This window comes from Argopecten irradians, chromosome 14 (assembly GCF_041381155.1).
Source record: "Argopecten irradians isolate NY chromosome 14, Ai_NY, whole genome shotgun sequence".
Taxonomy (NCBI): domain Eukaryota; kingdom Metazoa; phylum Mollusca; class Bivalvia; order Pectinida; family Pectinidae; genus Argopecten; species Argopecten irradians.
This window is the reverse complement of record NC_091147.1, coordinates 4,571,654-4,591,042: the sequence shown is the minus strand read 5'-3', so window position 1 is coordinate 4,591,042 and position 19,389 is coordinate 4,571,654. Positions and strand designations below refer to the sequence as shown.

Here is a 19,389-nt window from a genome sequence, read left to right as displayed (position 1 = left end):
ATGTTGCACATTTGCATCTTCTGGAAAGCCTGTAGTTTGTCATTACTTGTTGGTCACAAGTCTGTAATTAACACGTGTTGGTTACAAGTTCAAAAAGTAATGCCGTTTTTTGTTTTTTAATGATGTAAACAATCTAATTGTGCTATTAAAACAAAACATTGATATGATTCAAGATGATCAGATAAAGTGAATAAAATAAAATGTTACATAAAATTGTATACAACTGTTTATAAAATATGTCATCGTACCATTTAAGTATTTAAGAATATATAATGTAATGTACATGTAATTATACATACTTTTCCATGATTCTCTTTCCATTGTCTTTGGTGTTGCTGCCACCTATACGGGTTAAGCTCTGCATCTAAAAATAAACACAATTTTAATTGCATTGCATTTAAATCTCAAATCACATTGATTTCCAGTTTAGAAGTACTGTACATCTAGTTAAATAACATGAATAAACATATTCATAAAATATTATTTAAAGTTCCTTCATTTACCAGATACATATGTATCTTCATGTATCTGATAAGATTTTTAGCTTTTTCATAATGACACAAGAAAAATAAATATCAAAATGATAAATGTAAACATCAAATTTTTAACATGAAGAGAGACACATTAGCATTATTACAGCTGACAGATGCCTTACCCTTTTTTGCCTATATTCTTCTGATTGAAGACTGTCTTCTAGACTTCTAACCTCCTCTATTGTTGTTGCTTGGGGAGGTAACTCCATAATACCGAGAGCAGCACTTTCCTGGCGCCTATTGAATGCCTGCAAGTCTTCCACTGCCTGGTTCAGTTTTACAAGCAGATGCATAACCTTCTTTTGATACCCTGAATAATTAAAAACAAAGACCAACAGTTAAAAACAAATCACAAGACAACTGTAATATTATAAAAGAAATATCATAATCGAATTACATCATATAAAATGGGAATGTGTCACGACATGATTCATTGAATTGACATTTCCATTACAAGGAAGAAAGAAGAAAAAAAACCCATGACTTTCAAAATGAATAAGTTTTAAGTTTAAAATGTGACTGGCTGTTGGAAGTGGGTATGGCAAATCAGCTCCGAGATCCTCTCTCATTCTTGCCTCTGCTGAACGATGTCTCGGTCCTAGATTATTTTGTCTTCCATGATTATTTCATGGTTTTCGTTCAAACATATTTCAAACTGTTTCGTCCCCAGTCAAGATTCTGGCAGTGCCAATATAATTGGCCATTTCAAAAGGTCGTCCTGACGTGACCCCTAATGGGATGCTCTCAGATCCTCTTATCCAACGTAGTGATAATAAGGACCTGTATTTTAATCAGATTGACCTGGCCCGAAGGGCTGGTGAGCTTATGTCATGGCGCGGCGTCCGTCGTCCTTCCGTCCGTCAACATTTCCTTTAAATCGCTACTAGTCATAGAGTTCTACATGGATTGTAAATTTGGCCACAAACATCCGTGGGGGAAGGGGAACAGAACTTATATAAATTTTGGCTCTGACCCCACGGGGCAGGAGGGGCGGGGCCCAACAGGGGAATTTAAAGTAAATCCTATAAATCGCTACTTGTCCTAGAAATCTGCATGGTTTGTTTGTTTGATTAATTAACGTCCTATTAACAGCTATGGTCATGTAAGGACGGCCTCCCATGTATGCGGTGTGTTGGGTGTATGTTGTGCGAGGTGAGTGTACTGGGAGACTGCGGTATGTTCGTGTTGTGTCTTCTTGTATAGTGGAACTCTGATTGTAGCCAAATTTGGCCACAAACATCATTGGGTGAAGGGGAACAGATTTTGTAGAAATTTTAGCTCTGACCCCCCTGGGGCAGGAGGGGCGGGGCCCAATAGGGGAATCTGAGGTTAATCCTATAAATCGCTACTTGTCCTAGAGTTCTGCATGGGTTGTAACCAAATTTTTCACAAACATCCTTGGGAGAAGGGGAACAGAACTTGTGTAAATTTTCGCTCTGACCACCCCCCCCCCCACCTCCGGGGGGGGGGGGGGGGGGGGGGGGGGGGGGGGGGGCAGGAGGGGCGGGGCCCAATGGGGAAGTAGAAGTAAATATTCAAATTCCTTCAGAAAAGAAACAATGAACCTGTATTCAGAACATTACTTGGCATTACAAACCAGGTGAGCGATACAGGCCCTGTTGGCCTCTTGTCTAAGCTAGGTTGAAGCGAATTTACATTTAATGTGCTTTAATATACTCCAACTATGTAAGGCGACGGTGATCAACTTTGGGCAGAAACAAATTAAGCCATACTTTGGCACTACTTTCAGTAACCTTTCAACTCAGTAATTTAAATGCCGTTGACCTATGACACGCTAATTTAAATGCCGTTGACCTATACTGTGTACTACATCTCACCCCTCTTCTGTTGATCTATACTGTGTACTACATCTCAACCATCTCCCCCCCCCCCCCTACTCCCCCCTGTGCCTTCATGTGTATAATGGCACCTAATATACAGCTAGGCTAGTACCTTACCTTCCAGCTGACTGCTGTCCACACAATCTATACACACTGGTGACTCCCCCATTAACTTAAACACATAATCTATGTTACTGATCTTGATATCTAAGTCTTATAAACCTAAAAGTTATAATTACAAAAAAAGTAAATTAATCAAACTTTCTTTCCCTGTACTTTAAATAATGCTTTTGAAAACAGACCTGAGGTTAAAGGCAATATAAGGCTGCCATTATGTGTGCATGGTTTTACTTGCATACAGAAGTGAGCAACACAAGAGTGTAGTACAAAAACTATTTTTAATGAATATAAGACTTTTGCTTTCTTTATTTTAAATTTTTTTCTTTTATTTATAAGAATTTTGATAAAGAAAAATGTCAAATAAACATTTATTTATAAGAATTTTGATAAAGAAAAATGTCGAATAAACATAGATATGGTTTTTCTGTGATCAGTTGAATATTGTTGAAATAATCGATATCAAAGTCGGTCACAAGACATTTGACTGCAGATAGATACACAAAGCTTTGAATTAAGCTTAATTTTCATATAACACACAGTATCTGTTTACTGGTGAATAGGAATCTGCAGCTTAATGTTTTTATAATGAATTAGTCATATATTTATCATTAGAAAAATATAATGTTTTTTACTATAATGATAATTGTAAAAACAGAATGGTGTATCTTACACCATTATAATGTCATATAATCAACATTAATTAAAACTAAAAATCATTTTGAATTATATTAGCATTTGTGGCATTAGCATTTGTGGCAGTATTGCAAAAGATATTGCATTTACATCTATGGTTATAAGTAAAACAAGTACATACATTCAGACCATGAAGTCAAATTATGGTCTACAATTTCATTTCTTCTAACATTTATGTAAACTAATGTTCAAAATGAAATATGTTGTTTGCATCTCGCTAGCTTAACACAGATGCAACTTTGGAGGTGTCACTAAAATCATGAAATCCCAATATACTTGTGCGGCATGATAATTTCTATGATTAATGTAATGGCCTTGAAATCATCTTTTTTTTGCCTTTTCCTCAAATACATATGAAAATCATATATGAATGATACAACACAGAAACTGTATTTTCAGTACATCAGAATGAAATCACTGAATTTAATGAGACATTGTTTCATGTTTGATACCTTATTATTATTCAAACTATGATTGCAGAATTTACTCTTTGTGTTTATTCCCAACAATGCATGCTTCTTAGATTAAAACCACGATCTATTTTTCATAAAACAGACTGAATTCCATCATTATGATAAACACGGACACAAACAGTGTTAAATTAACATTCTTGTGTTGAAATAAAATACCTTAAAAAAGCTTCTATTACCTAATGATGGATTGAAAAGTATACATGTACATGAAAATTGATATTTTCAACATTTACAAAATAATTTGAAATATAAGTGGCTTATGATATTGTGTAAAATACAGATAACCTTGAGTGAGTTCAGGTTGTAAATATTAATATAAGTATTGGCTTTCAGTTGGCATTCATAGTCAATAAGAATACCAACTGGAGGGAGGCAAATCTCATGATGCGCTCTAGCTTCATGGACATTGCTAATGATACAAAAAAAAAAGCCTTTCAATCAATATCGATTAAATATGCAGGAATGAAAGAAATAATATGCATATGCACGAAGAAGTTATATATAGGATACTATCCAATTGATGTTGTCAGAGTAAATTGAAGATTGCCATAAAGGGATTTAAAGGATATGATAAATACATGGTACACATAATAACAAAATCTTGGAGTGACAAATGACATTTTTTTTGCCATTTTCTCAAAAGAAAGAGAGAAGGAAATATTTTTAAGTCATTGACTCATCCACGACCCTACTTTGTGATTTGCTATTTGTTTATCAATAATGAAATCAATTGTAATCTTATGATAGAGTTCTTGCGTTTATAATACAAAACTTTTACCTGCAATTTATAGTTGTCCAACTGGGAATTCACATGATGTGTATGATATGATGTTCACCAATATCAAACTCATTTATCTAAGAAATTGCAATGTTTTTGGATTATTGTATCGCATAACGCATGTTCTTTGTTTTGAGTAGAAGGAAATAGAAAATTAACTCTAAAAAAGTATATATATATTTTTAACCAATGCAACTTGACAACAATTGATGGCCATGATGTTGTACATTGAGATTTATCATTTATGTTATCAATGCAAATCAGAATTCTTGATTTGTAACGTTTTTTTAGGCTTAAGTCTCAGTACTGTCAGTACTTTGACTTTCTGCGTCAGAACCATGCAACATCACACTGCCATTATTTTTAATATCAGTAGTCAACGGTTTGGATTCTTTGCAAGAAAGTATGTAAGGGTTACTATTTATTCTGTCTTCACCACAGCGCAGTACGTACACGTACTGCACACTGATTTTAGATAAAAATATTGCATATATATATTGTGACTGGTTTAAATTTCTAGGTATTTTTTATATAATGTTTTAAATTCTGTACGTCTGAAGAAGACAACATTTTGTTAAAAAAAACGGAAAATGTTCCGTCACGTTTTCTCTAGGCCTACTTGCATTACACTCCATCTAAGTCATCTTGGCGTTTGCTTCATCTCCCCTCGCTTCGCAATTTTCAAGCGTTTAAATAACCTACAGTTATTTTCATTTCTGATCACGGTTTGTTTGTTTGTTTGATTTATTAACGTCCTATTAACAGCTATGGTCATGTAAGGATGGCCTCCCATGTATGCGGTGTGTTGCGTGTGTGTTGCGTGTATGTTGTGCGAGGTGAGTGTACTGGGAGACTGCGGTATGTTCGTGTTGTGTCTTCTTGTATAGTGGAACTATTGCCCTTTTTATAGTGCTATATCACTGAAGCATGCCGCCGAAGAGACCAAGCAACACACCCCACCCGGTCACATTATACTGACAACGGGCGAACCAGTCGTCCCACTTCCTGTATGCTGAACGCTAGGTAACGTCTTATCAGAGTGGCATATTTAAATTGGGTTCCTTTGCAATTTCTAGATCGTCCAGCTCTGAAGCGTTATGTACATTTAACTAAGGAAGACTCAACGTTCCCTAGGTATGGCGACATTACTAGTGAAAAATTGTAGAAAGCCGCAGAATTTTGAAAATTCTGATACGACGGCGAAAAGAATGGACATGAAAACAAGTAAGTTTCAACAGTTTGAGGAAGAGAATCTGGAAGTCCCAAAGGCTCCTACTAAAAAGCAAATGACGATGTGCGGTCTGAAGTCTTGGATGATTCTCCAGCAAAATCAACCAGGTCCAAAAAGAGTCAAACAAGTCACTACAGTCAGTACAGAACCAGTCAAACAGCAGACAAGGAAGACCGGAGCAAATGATGGCAAAATGATATCAGAAACACAGAAGCTACAGGCTCTGCAGTGCTTCCAAAGAAAAAAGTCAACAACATAGGCATTTACCAGTTTATTTGTAAAAATATTTTGTTATGTGTACCGGTGTTCATTATTTTCATCACAAGTTACATAGCATGTTATTGCTGTTGACAAACACAATTTATTTAATTGAATTCGGCTATTTTTGTCTTTACATTAAGTAACAATAGGGTTTCAACTTTTGTGAAATAAGAGGATTTTTTCATAGCCATGTTCAAACCTTTCAATTATATTAAGTCATATGACTTCACGTTATGAAGTTATATTCAATTATATCAAATATTCAGTCTGTTGAGAAGCCAGTACGAGAGCCAGACGCTGGGCCATCAAACACAATGTCCAATGATCAGATAGAAAGACATGAAGCCACTGTTGATGTGGAGCCACTCGACACAGTGCTCCCTCCAATGGTGAAGGAAAATGATCACCAGTTACCTCCAGTGCTGGCAGTCTTCTCAGGGTCAAGCCAACATTTTGAAACCTTCACAAAGGACTACAGCATTACTGAACTCCCAAGTTCGTCACGTATATACCATAATGACTCATACACACAAGTCTATGAAGATGTACCGTTAAAACTGATACAGAAATTATGAACAGATATCAAAAACTTATTGTGTGCGAATCCTTTTCAATGGAGCTCTTCTGTAATTTGAGATTTAAGTATTAAAGTTGGAAATGACAATGAGTTTAAAGGAGTCTCAGAAATCTTCATCCCCATGTGTATATTGTACATGTAGTTTTGTTTTTGGTATATATATAAATCTACCAAAATAAAATGACATAATACACGATACCCTAGCTAGGTATCTGTGATATTTCTTTGTAAAATATGTGACACCAGTCTCATTTCATAGATGATAAGATTATTTAATTTTGATACAGCATCACCAATTGGACAGGGTTACCAGACACACTGGGGACCTCCTCCAATGACAAAATGCAGGGAGTGTGACCTAAAGTTTGAGGAAAATGACAGCCTCAAAAGGATCATCCATTAACTTCAAAATGAAAATCACTTTTTAAAAGGTAGCCAGTTCATCAGTTTCTATATTAATACTTTGTCATATATTTGAACTTAGGCTATAATTACTTTTGAGCCTTAGACCCAACACTTTAACATAATGTCTCATGAGCAATATTTATCTGAATAATTTTAACACCTACATGTTAATTCAATGATTACATTGAGATTTTTTTTCTTTATTATTGTGGCCGTCTATTGGTTGTGTCCCCTGTCTATGACTATAGCAGGAATATGAATTCAGTTTTATATAAGGACATTTATACAAGATTGTAAAGTATCTGTTTCTTCATTCTGCTAAAATTATTGTGTTTAGTTCTAAAACAATTTCATAATCATTGAGCCATGTGAATGCAAATAAGATTATGTGGTATTGACATAGTATGCATGTGTGTGGAAAGGGAGATAACTCCAATACGCACGTAAGTGAGAGGCTGAGCATGCGCAATGAGAGATGTAAGACCAGAAATAAAAGCAGACGTGAAATCCAGACAAGAAGTGTTTGAATATTTTTCCTACCGGTCATCGACCAGAACATACAACAAATTGGCGTCACGAGCAGGGTGGACTTGTTCGCGAGTATTTTCTGAAATTGGGCAGAAATTTCAGTGGTTTTTTTTTGCGTGTTTGCGGTGAGTTAAGTTCAGATAGTAAAACTTCATTTACTAGCTTCTCATTTTGATGAATGATGGCCTATATTATATATATATATATATATACGTGCCTTTCTTTTTTTCATTGATTGAGCAATTTTGGACAAAGTGATGGACGTCAGACTCAGGAGAAAATAATATCACCTTACACATTAATTTTCAAACTTAGATATAAAATGAATATAATTTCCTTCGCTTTCCATATTTCCATTCAAATAAATACAGGCTTATTATTGGACATTTCTAAATGACATTTAGATATTAATTATAAATATTCATAATCACCATATTATATTGTATGATGTTCATTAGATTATAAATAATTTGTTTTTAATTATGAATAAAGTTTGAAAATTATCATATCAAATGCAATTATCAATTCTGATTTTCATGATTTTTTATTGCAGGCTCAAGTGTCCTTACCCTTAAATTTGTAAACCACAGATGGATGGAAAATGTTGGTGTGGTAGAAAGGGCACTTCTCATTTGGAAAAACATAGAAACGTATGTCAAGAAAGTACAAGAAAAGGAAGTGAACAAACCAACTTGTAAATCGTATGAGGTTGTCGCTACCATGGTAAAAGACCCACTTGTGAAAGCCGAGATGGAATTCTTCCGCTACATTGCCACTCATCTCCAGCCCTTTCTCAGACATTATCAAACAGATCGCCCGATGGTGCCATTTGTAGCTCACCTGGCCCGAAGGGACGGTGAGCTTATGTCATGGCGCGGCGTCCGTCGTCCGTCCGTCGTCCGTCCGTCAACATTTCCTTTAAATCGCTACTAGTCATAGAGTTCTGCATGGATTGTAACCAAATTTGGCCACAAACATCCTTGGGGGAAGGGGAACAGAACTTGTATAACTTTTGGCTCTGACCCCCCAGGGGCAGGAGGGACGGGGCCCAATAGGGAAAATAAAGGTAAATCCTATAAAACGCTACTTGTCCTAGAGTTCTGCATGGATTGTAACCAAATTTGGCCACAAACATCCTTGGGGGAAGAGGAACAGAACTTATAAATTTTGGCTCTGACCCCCTGGGGGCAGGAGGGGCGGTGCCCAATAGGGGAAATAGAGGTAAATCCTATAAAACGCTACTTGTCCTAGAGTTCTGCATGGATTGGTTTGGTTTGGTTTGTTTAGTTTTACGTCCTATTAACAGCCAGGGTCATGTAAGGACGTGCCAGGTTTGTTGGTGGAGGAAAGCCGGAGTACCCGGAGAAAAACCACCGGCCAGCGGTCAGTACCTGGCAACTGCCCCACATAGGATTCGAACCCGCATCCCAGAGGTGGAGGGCTTGTGGTAATATGTCGGGACATCTTAACCACTCGGCCACCGCGGCCCCTTGCATGGATTGTAACCAAATTTGGCCACAAACATCCTTGGGGGAAGGGGAACAGAACTTTTATAAATTTTGGCTCTGACCCCCTGGGGGCAGGAGGGGCGGGGCCCAATAGGGGAAATAGAGGTAAATCCTATAAAACGCTACTTGTCCTAGAGTTCTGCATGGATTGTAACCAAATTTGGCCACAAACATCCTTGGGGGAAGGGGAACAGAACTTGTATAAATTTTGGCTCTGACCCCCTGGGGGCAGGAGGGGCGGTGCCCAATAGGTGAAATAGAGGTAAATCCTATAAAACGCTACTTGTCCTAGAGTTCTGCATGGATTGTAACCAAATTTGGCCACAAACATCCTTGGGGGAAGGGGAACAGAACTTGTATGAATTTTGGCTCTGACCCCCTGGGGGCAGGAGGGGCGGGGCCCAATAGGGGAAATAGAGGTAAATCCTATAAATCGCTACTTGTCCTAGAGTTCTGCATGGATTGTTTGTTTTTGTTTGTTTGTTTGATTAATTAACGTCCTATTAACAGCTGTGGTCATGTAAGGACGGCCTCCCATGTATGCGGTGTGTTGCGTGTATGTTGTGCGAGGTGCGTGTTTCGGGAGACTGCGGTATATTCATGTTGTGTCTTCTTGTATAGTGGAACTTTTGCCCTTTTTATAGTGCTATATCACTGGAGCATGCCGCCGAAGACACCAAGCAACACACCCCACCCGGTCACATTATACTGACAACGGGCGAACCAGTCGTCCCACTGCCTGTATGCTGAGCGCTAAGCAGGTAAAGAAACTACCACTTTTATAGACTTTGGTGTGTCTCGGCCAGGGGACAGAACCCAGAGCCTTCCTCACAGGGGCGAACGCTCAACTCAAGGCCAAAAGTGAGGCGGTGCCAAGGGAGGCATTAGGAAGGATAAAGTCAGTTAGGAAGAATAGAAAAGATAAGATCTTAAATTTAGTCGCCTTTTACGATCATGCAATAGGGGCAGCAGGTACAATTCTAACGCCCTACCTGCAGGGCCTTCTGCATGGATTGTAACCAAATTTGGCCACAAACATCCTTGGGGAAGGGGGAAAGAACTTATACAAATTTTGGCTCTGACCCCCCGGGGGCAGGAGGGTGGGGCCCAATAGGGGAAATAGAGGTAAATCCTATAAATCGCTACTTGTCCTAGAGTTCTGCATGGATTGTAACCAAATTTGGCCACAAACATCCTTGGGGGAAGGGGAAAGAACTTGTATAAATTTTGGCTCTGACCCCCCGGGGGCAGGAGGGGCGGGGCCCAATAGGGAAATAAGAGGTAAATATTCAAATTCCTTCAGAAAAGAAACAATGAACCTGTATTCAGAACATGACTTGACATTACAAACCAGGTGAGCGATACAGGCCCTCTGGGCCTCTTGTTGATGACAGATCTTGGTCAGCTTGTAAGAGGCTTAAAGGATTTGTGCAGTCAAAATTTTTTTTGGATAATACATCAGGACATTGCTTTGGATGAATGAAAAATTAAGTCCCACCCAACGAATCGCCTAGCTTTTAGCGCTATCGGTTGGTTTTGGTCGTGATTTACGGGTAGTGTCGACTACGGTTCAGAGATAATGAGCTAGGCGGTCACGTGGTCTTGTGATGTCACAGTAGTCCGCGGCTACACAAGGTAAGCCTAGTACTATACATCTATACAGCACATACACGTATACGTTAGATCTACAATTTGAGTTTTTCGAGTAAATGGTTATTCTAGCTTTATGATCAAGATATTTTCAGTTTCAAAACATTCCATTTACACCATTTCAAACATTCAAACAAGAATATATCTAATTTTAGATTAGATAATCAGTCCAATTCGATAGCGATATCAATATGATGTTCGGATCAGTCTGGACTGAGATTTAGATAGCATATTATGAAAATATCTGTGTAATAAAAAACAGTATAATGTAACGCTATCTTTTACGAGTAAAATCCCAAAATTTAGCATGAATATATCTAGAATCCATGTTTTTATTTCAAACTTCTGCCAGAACGATGCAAACACGGCACAGTTTTTGAGTAAAAATAAAATTTGGACGGTTATCAGTTATGTGATATTGGAGTAACAGTACCGAACTTATACCGAAAATAATATGCATATCTATATTGTTCCCTTTGCAACTTTAACGTTTACTAAAAAGCAGAAATACATCAATGATATTTCTGATATATGTTTCTTAATTACAGTATAAGTGTAGATTTAAATTCATTATTTCAAAATCATACTAAATCCTTAAAATAGTATATTCATTGTCGATCCTTTTGTATATCATACCGAAATTTAATAGTATGATATATGAACATTTATCGTATAATCCAAAAAGTAACCACATATAGTGTTCAAATGAAAAATGAAATTACTTGTATACAGGCATTATAAATAGATATAATATCTTGTACCTAGTGCAAAAATATACTAAGTGATATTAAAATAAGTATATTTATATATAATTAGTGTGGTAATGCTGTAACCCTTCTTGTATGACTATACATGTAGATTCGAAACGGTGAAAATACATGCTTAGAAGTTTTACTAATACCTTAGAAATTACGGTAGATTGCTACATAGATATGCCACGATTTCGTAATTACAGTATTAGACTGGAATAATGTTAAAAGTTAAATCTTTAGTTGAAATAGTTCTTAGAACCATTTTTGTTTCTGAATAAGTCAACTTCAATTATTGTTTTACCTGTGTACGACATATGTATATCCTAGGTATGATCAGGGATATTTTATTTCCATTTGCTTTTACATCTTCATTTTAAAAATGGAGGTGACAATAAAAAACCTAGAGCATAGATGTACGGGGTTTCCATAATTCAAATCACAATCCAATTAACAGTAAGACATAGCAATAGCAAATACCCGATATAATCCACCGAATAGCAAATTGCCCGCGGCCAGGTAATTACAGGTGAGTTCGGTGAATGGCGTTGTGTACAGGTAAACAACATCCTGGTCCTGGTATTACATAACCATCAAACTAAAGGCACGGCTAATTATATATCTATATCGGAGTATCTACTTGTATATCGATTAAAAAATTAAAGCGACCGCACGGTCTGAAAAAATAGTTTGTTTTGTTTAATATCTCAATATTTAGATCTTTTATAATATCGAAAATAAATTCTTTCTACCATATGTTGAAACGTTTTATGGTATTGTAATAAATGTATCTCAATTTCTTCGGTTAACAACACACAACACAATGTTTGTAATGATCAATCATCGGTGTGTACGTACGTCAATACTTTAATCAAGGATTTCTTAAATTGCTACATGTACGTAAAATTTCATTTTACAGTCACAAACTTTGTAATTCACAATGTATCAAAGATACAGACTATAGGAAAATTATTATCTAATTAAAGCTTTTTCGTTGCTGAAATCCTCGACAAAAAATCCGAAACTTTTATTTCTGTGTGGTTTTTCTTTCATAATTACATGAAGATACCTGCTATTAGAGTATTTGAAACATCGAATTTCACTCTTTTAGTTATTTACATTCGAGCCAAAGTTATTATACGCTTAACTTCACTCAAAAGTAATCATAAAAAAATCGTTGATCGGCTTTTCCTGTGACCGTCGATGTAAGTGATAGCACACCAGTTATAGTACAGCTATAAACCACGGACTAATGTGACGTCACACGGTTTAGAACTAGAAAATATGCATAATCGGGCGGCCAGAATTTTGGACCTCGATATCGACTTCTTACGGGTTATTCCAGTCGCGCGCGGCACGGAGAGGTTTCTACACGTGCTAATAAAGCCATTTCCAGCATAAACTGAAGTTATCATTTTTGACTGCACAAATCCTTTAATGTCCAAAGTGATCAAAGAAGGCGTCATGGAGATTGGTCCAGAATCTACCCAGAAGTTATTCGCGCTAGACATTGATGACAAAAAGAATCGGGTCACTTACTCGAAAGTAGACCTAGGATGTTCAGCAGCAAAAGAGCTCAGACAAGCAAATGTGTCGGATAAATAATACATATAGTGTAGTTCGCTATCTATCCATGCTGAATCCTAAGGAAATGGTTTCAAATCCAAGTTTGTGTAAGTCAAGATTGAAAAAATGCCTTGGTCGTTTTGTGAGCTGTGGTAGAGTAAATGAAAGGGATTGTGACTGTATCATACAACAGTACGACGCCTTTCTACTGAACATTACATTTCTACGATGGCCCATATCAGCCGGCATGGCAACTGCTTTAGTAAAAAGCACTTGCCAGCATTTTTTGTCATTTTACTCGTTTGGCAACTGCTTTACTAAAGTAAGTGTTTTGTCATCCTTACGCGTGGCCCATATCAGCCGCATTGGCGAGTGTCTGGCTTTTGAGACAATTAACATTCCACACCGATATCAAGCCGAGTTTGACGCTGCACAGGTGTGCTGATTAAATGACCTTTTAAACAAAAACGGTACGACCCCTTTCTTGGTAGAATCATTATTACCGTGACGAAGACTAAGGGCTTACACACTGAAACGGTCCTTGACTAATGCTGACGTTGTCTACATCAAGACAAAATGTAAGTTGAAAAGATGATATCTGAAATCGATTCGATTGTTTTATTTGCCATTAAGGTACATAATTGTTGTATTTTTCTCAATGATTTTTAACACAGCGCTAGCGCATGTGTTTATACCGTCTGGTTTGGCCTAATTTGTAAAATATAGTAGGACTTGCCCCACAACGACATCTAGTGGTGATTTCGTGAACCATTTCATTCATAAACTTCCATTCATAAATTTCCATTCATTGCCATTCAACCAATCAAAATGCTGCCTTCCCATTACTGCTTTACTAATCATTTTATTGAATGTGTAAAATAAGTAAGTTTGCTGTATTTTATTGCACGCAGATTCACATCGTAATGTGAAAAATGCGTATTTAATATAATATTCAACAGAAACCTTAATACATTAGTTCGACCGTATTACAGTCATATCGTTACCTGAAATATAGTTCTGTGCTCTGCACATGCAACATTATTATTGTGCACGTAGAAGAATTGTGGAGAAGTTAGATTGTGCACGTAGAAGAATTGTGGAGAAGTTAGATTACATAATTAAGAGCAAAATTGTTAATCGGGTAGTCTTATGTGTATTATTATAATTCGTACATGACAGTAACTAATTTGCCATCGCGTATTAATTTTAATCGGTCTTCGCTGCAAGATTCGTCCACCTTCGACCCGGAAGAGATATCAACTGACATCACATTTTATTTGCATCATCGACCGCTAAAAATGTAAGTAATGTATTAGAAAACATTTTGTGTGTCATAATTTACATGCCTGGATATTGTATTTCATTAATTATACTTTTGCGAGATCCATTTCTATCACACATTTTCGCCATCCAAAGTTATCGCCATGACAGTTGAGTGATGCTGTTTATCAACATTCAGCTCATAGCTATGCGCCTATTTTACATTATATGTAAATTAATGACGATATTTTTTGTTATTGGCCCAGTTATGATAGGATTCGGCTGGAAAATGAATGATAATTAATAGGCCTATGAATTTTTCAATTTAGTTTGTGCAGGTGCTCGCTTTGACGACATTTGTTATCTAAACGCTGATTGGTCCACTGAGAACTTTCGACTAATCAACGTGCATGTTACAATATCAATCAATATTTTTACTGATGCTGAATCCAAGAGAACGATAGTTTTTCTCCCTATTGGTGACAGACTGACAGTAACTTCCGTAGACGTAAGCTGTTTTTTTCGTATATCTCATTTCCTATCTTAGCATTGGTCTGTAGATCGTTGTCAAGTCACAAAAGCAGAGTATTGTCAGTCGTAGTCGTAACGGTACAGTATATATATACGTAGACTGGCCTACTCTATTTTTTAGCTAGAAGTAGAATTTAAATCGTGTTTCGGTTGTTAGGATGTCGAGCATTACACATGCATTCGACAATGTAAATATGCGACCATGCAGATGCTCAATTTCTACGTTTTCAGTGCCAGTTTACCCCATCTCGTTTCTAGAGACAAATTAATTGTTGATTTTAACCATCTCACTGGCATATTATTGTTTTATTTATGCGTGATTTGCAGTCCTATACTAGAATTTACAAACGTTAAACAGTATTTATTTTTGGAGAAATGTAAACTGCATTTAATGAATGTGAAATTGAATGCATCATTCATTCATTGTAGATTATTGCACATGAAATTTTTTTTGTCTGAATAATAATCTGGCTTGGAGAACTCAGAATTATAGTTTATAATAGTAGACCGTCAAATTTTCAATTGACATTTAATTTGTGGTTTACTTTCATGTTTAAAACGTCTTCAGGCTACTACCGCATGTCTTCATGTTGTTCAGATTCAATTTTCTTCAAATTGTAATTTATGATTATACCTGAGCAAGAAGGCATGTCATTAGGCTAACAAAATACAAAACAGATTAAAAGCACAAAAAAAACAGTCAAATCTTATACAATTAATTCTTATGATTATCACTATCTTGTCAAATTTGAATTATGATTCTAAACACTGATCAGTGAAACTGATTGGCACTAAAATGATAGTTGAAAGCTGTTTATTCTATGATGGATCTAATGTTCCGTACATCTGAATTGACTGGTCATGATTTATATTAGGGCTGAAACGATTCATTGTAATACACATTGAATCATGATATTTGTATGTTGATACGATTTTACGATACAGCCTTCACGTTTCGGTTCGATACGATGCAGTCTTTAGACTACTTGCTTGGTGTCTTTGGCGCATGTTTCAGTAATATAGCACTATGAAAAGGGCAACAGTTCCACTATACAAGAAGAAACAACATGGATATACCAGTCTCCCACAGAAAATTATGAGACTATGAGAATATTATCAGACTATATATATGAGAACATTGCTTGAGAATATCATGAGAGTATGATCATGAGAACATTTGAGAATATCATGAGACTATGAGAATATGTGCACTGCCTTACAAGATCATAATATCCCAGCATTAATTGGAAAAATTCAGAATTTATGAACATTTATTATTAGAGTATTATGGTGAAGTCATGAGAGCATCAAAATGAAATATCAGAATTTTGTGTACTTGTGATAAGAATAAATATTTAGAATAATTTGGCTAGGAAAAAAACATGGTCTGCTTGAGAATATGAGAATTGGAGACAATACTTTGGAATACCATGTACCTGTCAAAAGAACTAAATATAACACCAGCAATATGATATATGCATACACATAACAGAGAACATTTTCTGCAGTCAGTGTTTTTGAACAATTTCAATGATGTGCATAATTCCTTTTTGATTACAACTTTTAATTCTGGGAATATCAAACAAAAATATGTAGAACATTGAAAAAATTAAAAGAGACCATAAAAATTGGTAAGAGAACATATTTTGAATGATACTACTTTATGAATTTCAAGAGTGGATCTTGTCACTTTCTGGAAATGTCTGAACTTTTTAAATGTTTTTTTTATAATTTTTAACATTCTCAGTAATTGATATTAAACAGTTATCAATTTCTTATCATTGTCTCCTTCTACAACAATCTTAATCTTATATTATGGAATAATGAAATGTCCATATCTTGAACACATGTTACTGTTCTGTTTTGCAACAATTATGAACAAAAGAATCAAAACATTGGTATTGATTGAACACATAGATAAAGCAATGGTCATATACAGTTTGTATATACCCTTAAATCACATTTTCAATATTTTCTGGGTACACATCCAACACATTGAAAAACTTTCACCCAGGGTGTACTGCCAATGAACTACGATGTATGTATTACCACAATATGGCATCTATTACATCATATGCTAGTTCTCCAAGTTCTGTAATAAGGGCAGATTAATGTAAAGGGTCTGGCAAATACTCTGACACAACACGCGGTAAACAATGCATGGCAAACGGGCTGATGTTTTTAGTACACACATTCACAAAGCAGGTGAAATCTTTAGAAAAGAATGATTTACATACTATTTCGGATTCAGGAGACCATCTTTACAGCTCTATACATGATAAGTGTGATCATGATTTATTGTTGATCTCTGATCTACCAAAATGTGTATACTTTAACAACCAATATTTCTCTGTGGGTATAAAAAAATCACACAAAGGATGTATGATTCCAGGGTATACTTCACCCGATTTATATGATTTACCTATATTTCCCCTATTGGGCCCCGCCGCTCCTGCCCCCGGGGGGTCAAAGCCAAAATTTATACAAGTTCTGTTCCCCTTCCCCATAGGATGTTTGTGGCCAAATTTGGTTACAATCCATGCAGAACTCTAGGACAAGTAGCAATTAATAGGATTTACCTATATTTCCCCTATTGGGCCCCGCCCCTCCTGCCCCAGGGGGGGTCAGAGCCAAAATTTATACAAGTTCTGTTCCCCTTCCCCCATGGATGTTTGTGGCCAAATTTGGTTACAATCCATGCAGAACTTTAGGACAAGTAGCGATTTATAGGATTTACCTCTATTCCCCCTATTGGGCTCCGCCCCTCCTGCCCCAGGGGGGTCAGAGCCAAAATTTATACAAGTTCTGTTCCCCTTCCCCAAGGATGTTTATGGCCAAATTTGGTTACAATCCATGCAGAACTCTAGGACCAGTAGTGATTTATAGGATTTACCTATATTTCCCCTATTGGGCCCCGCCGCTCCTGCCCCCGGGGGGTCAAAGCCAAAATTTATACAAGTTCTGTTGCCCTTCCCCATAGGATGTTTGTGGCCAAATTTGGTTACAATCCATGCAGAACTCTAGGACAAGTAGCGATTTATAGGATTTACCTCTATTTCCCCTATTGGGCCCCGCCCCTCCTGCCCCCGGGCCCCAGGGGGGGGGGGGGGGGTCAGAGCCAAAATTTATACAAGTTCTGTTCCCCTTCCCCCAAGGATGTTTGTGGCCAAATTTGGTTACAATCCATGCAGAACTCTAGGACAAGTTGCGATTTATAGGATTTCCCTCTATTACTCCTATTTGGCCCCGCCCCTCCTGCCCCTGGGGGGGGTCAGAGCCAAAATTTATACAACTTCTGTTCCCCTTCACCCACCAATAAAAGATAGCGATTTATAGGATTTACCTGTATTTCCCCTATTGGATCCCGCCCCTCCTGCCCCGTGGGGTCTGAGCGAAAATTTTTACAAGTTCTGTTCCCCTTCTCCTAAGGATGTTTCTGGCCAAATTTGGTTACAATCCATCCAGAACTCTATGACTAGTAGCGATTTAAAGGAAATGTTGACGGACGGACGGACGGACGGACACAACGGACGGAGCGCCATGACATAAGCTCACCGGCCCTTCGGGCCAGGTGAGCTAAAAATGGTGTTTGTACATACGAAACAGATCTGCAAAAGCATATGAAGCCATGCGTGACGGTGAATTTGTGAACTTGCCAAGAGCTAGAACTTTATTTGATTATTCACACTACACTAAAAGTGCTATTGGTTATTCTACCGATGTGTTGAAAGTGCTAAAGGAGGAAGCTTTGAAAAGATATATGTACAGTGCTGATGAAAGTTGGAGAGGCTATGTTGGAATACTCTTTGACGAATTGAAGATAAAAGAGGACTTGGTGTATGATAATCATACAGGGGAACTTGTTGGCTACTGTTACTAAGATTCCGTAGGCAACAAATTTATGGAGTTGGAACATTGTTTGAAGTTGAACGGAGGAGTCGACAGAACATCAGATATCGCCAAATATGTGATGATTCTCATGGTACGTGGAGTAACATCAAACCTGAAGTTTCCACTAGCTGCCTTTGCAACAAACAGCATTACAGATGATTTTCTTTATCCCATCATTTGGAAAGAAAGTGCTATTCTTAACATGCGATTGAGCCTCATCCAACAAACGGTTCTTCAAACAACATACTTTGAATGGACATGGATTTGTTTGTGCATTACACAGACAACCCTTACGATTCAACAAGGAAAATCTACTTTGTGTCTGACGTGCCACATCTACTAAAAACAACCAGAAATTGCTTTAGCAATTCATTTTCTCACAAAATGTCTAGACAGATGTGGAAAGAAGGGAAAACCTCTCTTGGATGCATATTATGAGAGTAATGAGGAGCATTGTGAAATTAATTTGTATTCACCCTGTCTAGAGTTATCTAGATCCCACATAGACCTCACTGCTTTTACGTGCATGAAAGTAAAACTGGCATCCCAAGTAATGAGCGACTCTGTTGCTAATGCTTTAGAGGAACTGTATGATGGCCAGGTCTCGGAGACTGTGAAATTCATCCGAATTATCAACAAATTTTTTGATTGTCTGAATGTTCGGAATCGCTTCGAAGGACGAAACAAAAGAAATCCAAATCTAGGACCCTACACACAAGCAAATTATGAGCGTCTTGATTGGCTGCAACAAGATTCTTGGGATACTTGGAAAGTTGAAGTTGAAAACCGTCCAG

At 37.1% G+C, this 19,389-nt stretch overlaps 1 protein-coding gene across 1 annotated transcript; it reads right to left on the bottom strand.

Moving 5' to 3' along the window:
• Positions 1-274: 274 nt before the first annotated feature.
• LOC138308214 (uncharacterized) lies at positions 275-1,150 on the bottom strand. Its single transcript, XM_069249185.1, has 3 exons — positions 1,054-1,150; positions 656-843; positions 275-364 (listed from the first exon to the last, which is right to left on the bottom strand). The coding sequence occupies exons 1-3, from the start codon at positions 1,100-1,102 to the stop codon at positions 290-292; spliced, it is 312 nt and encodes a 103-aa protein (XP_069105286.1). The 5' UTR covers positions 1,103-1,150; the 3' UTR covers positions 275-289.
• Between the last annotated feature and the right edge of the window lie 18,239 nt (positions 1,151-19,389).

Coding starts and splice junctions, on each gene's coding strand:
- LOC138308214 (XM_069249185.1), bottom strand. CDS start 1,102: ATGAGAGAGGATCTCGGAGCTGATTTGCCATACCCACTTCCAACAGCC. Junction 844..1,053: donor ATACCCACTTCCAACAGCCA/GTCACATTTTAA, acceptor TTAATTATTCAG/GGTATCAAAAGAAGGTTATG. Junction 365..655: donor AAGAATATAGGCAAAAAAGG/GTAAGGCATCTG, acceptor GTTTATTTTTAG/ATGCAGAGCTTAACCCGTAT.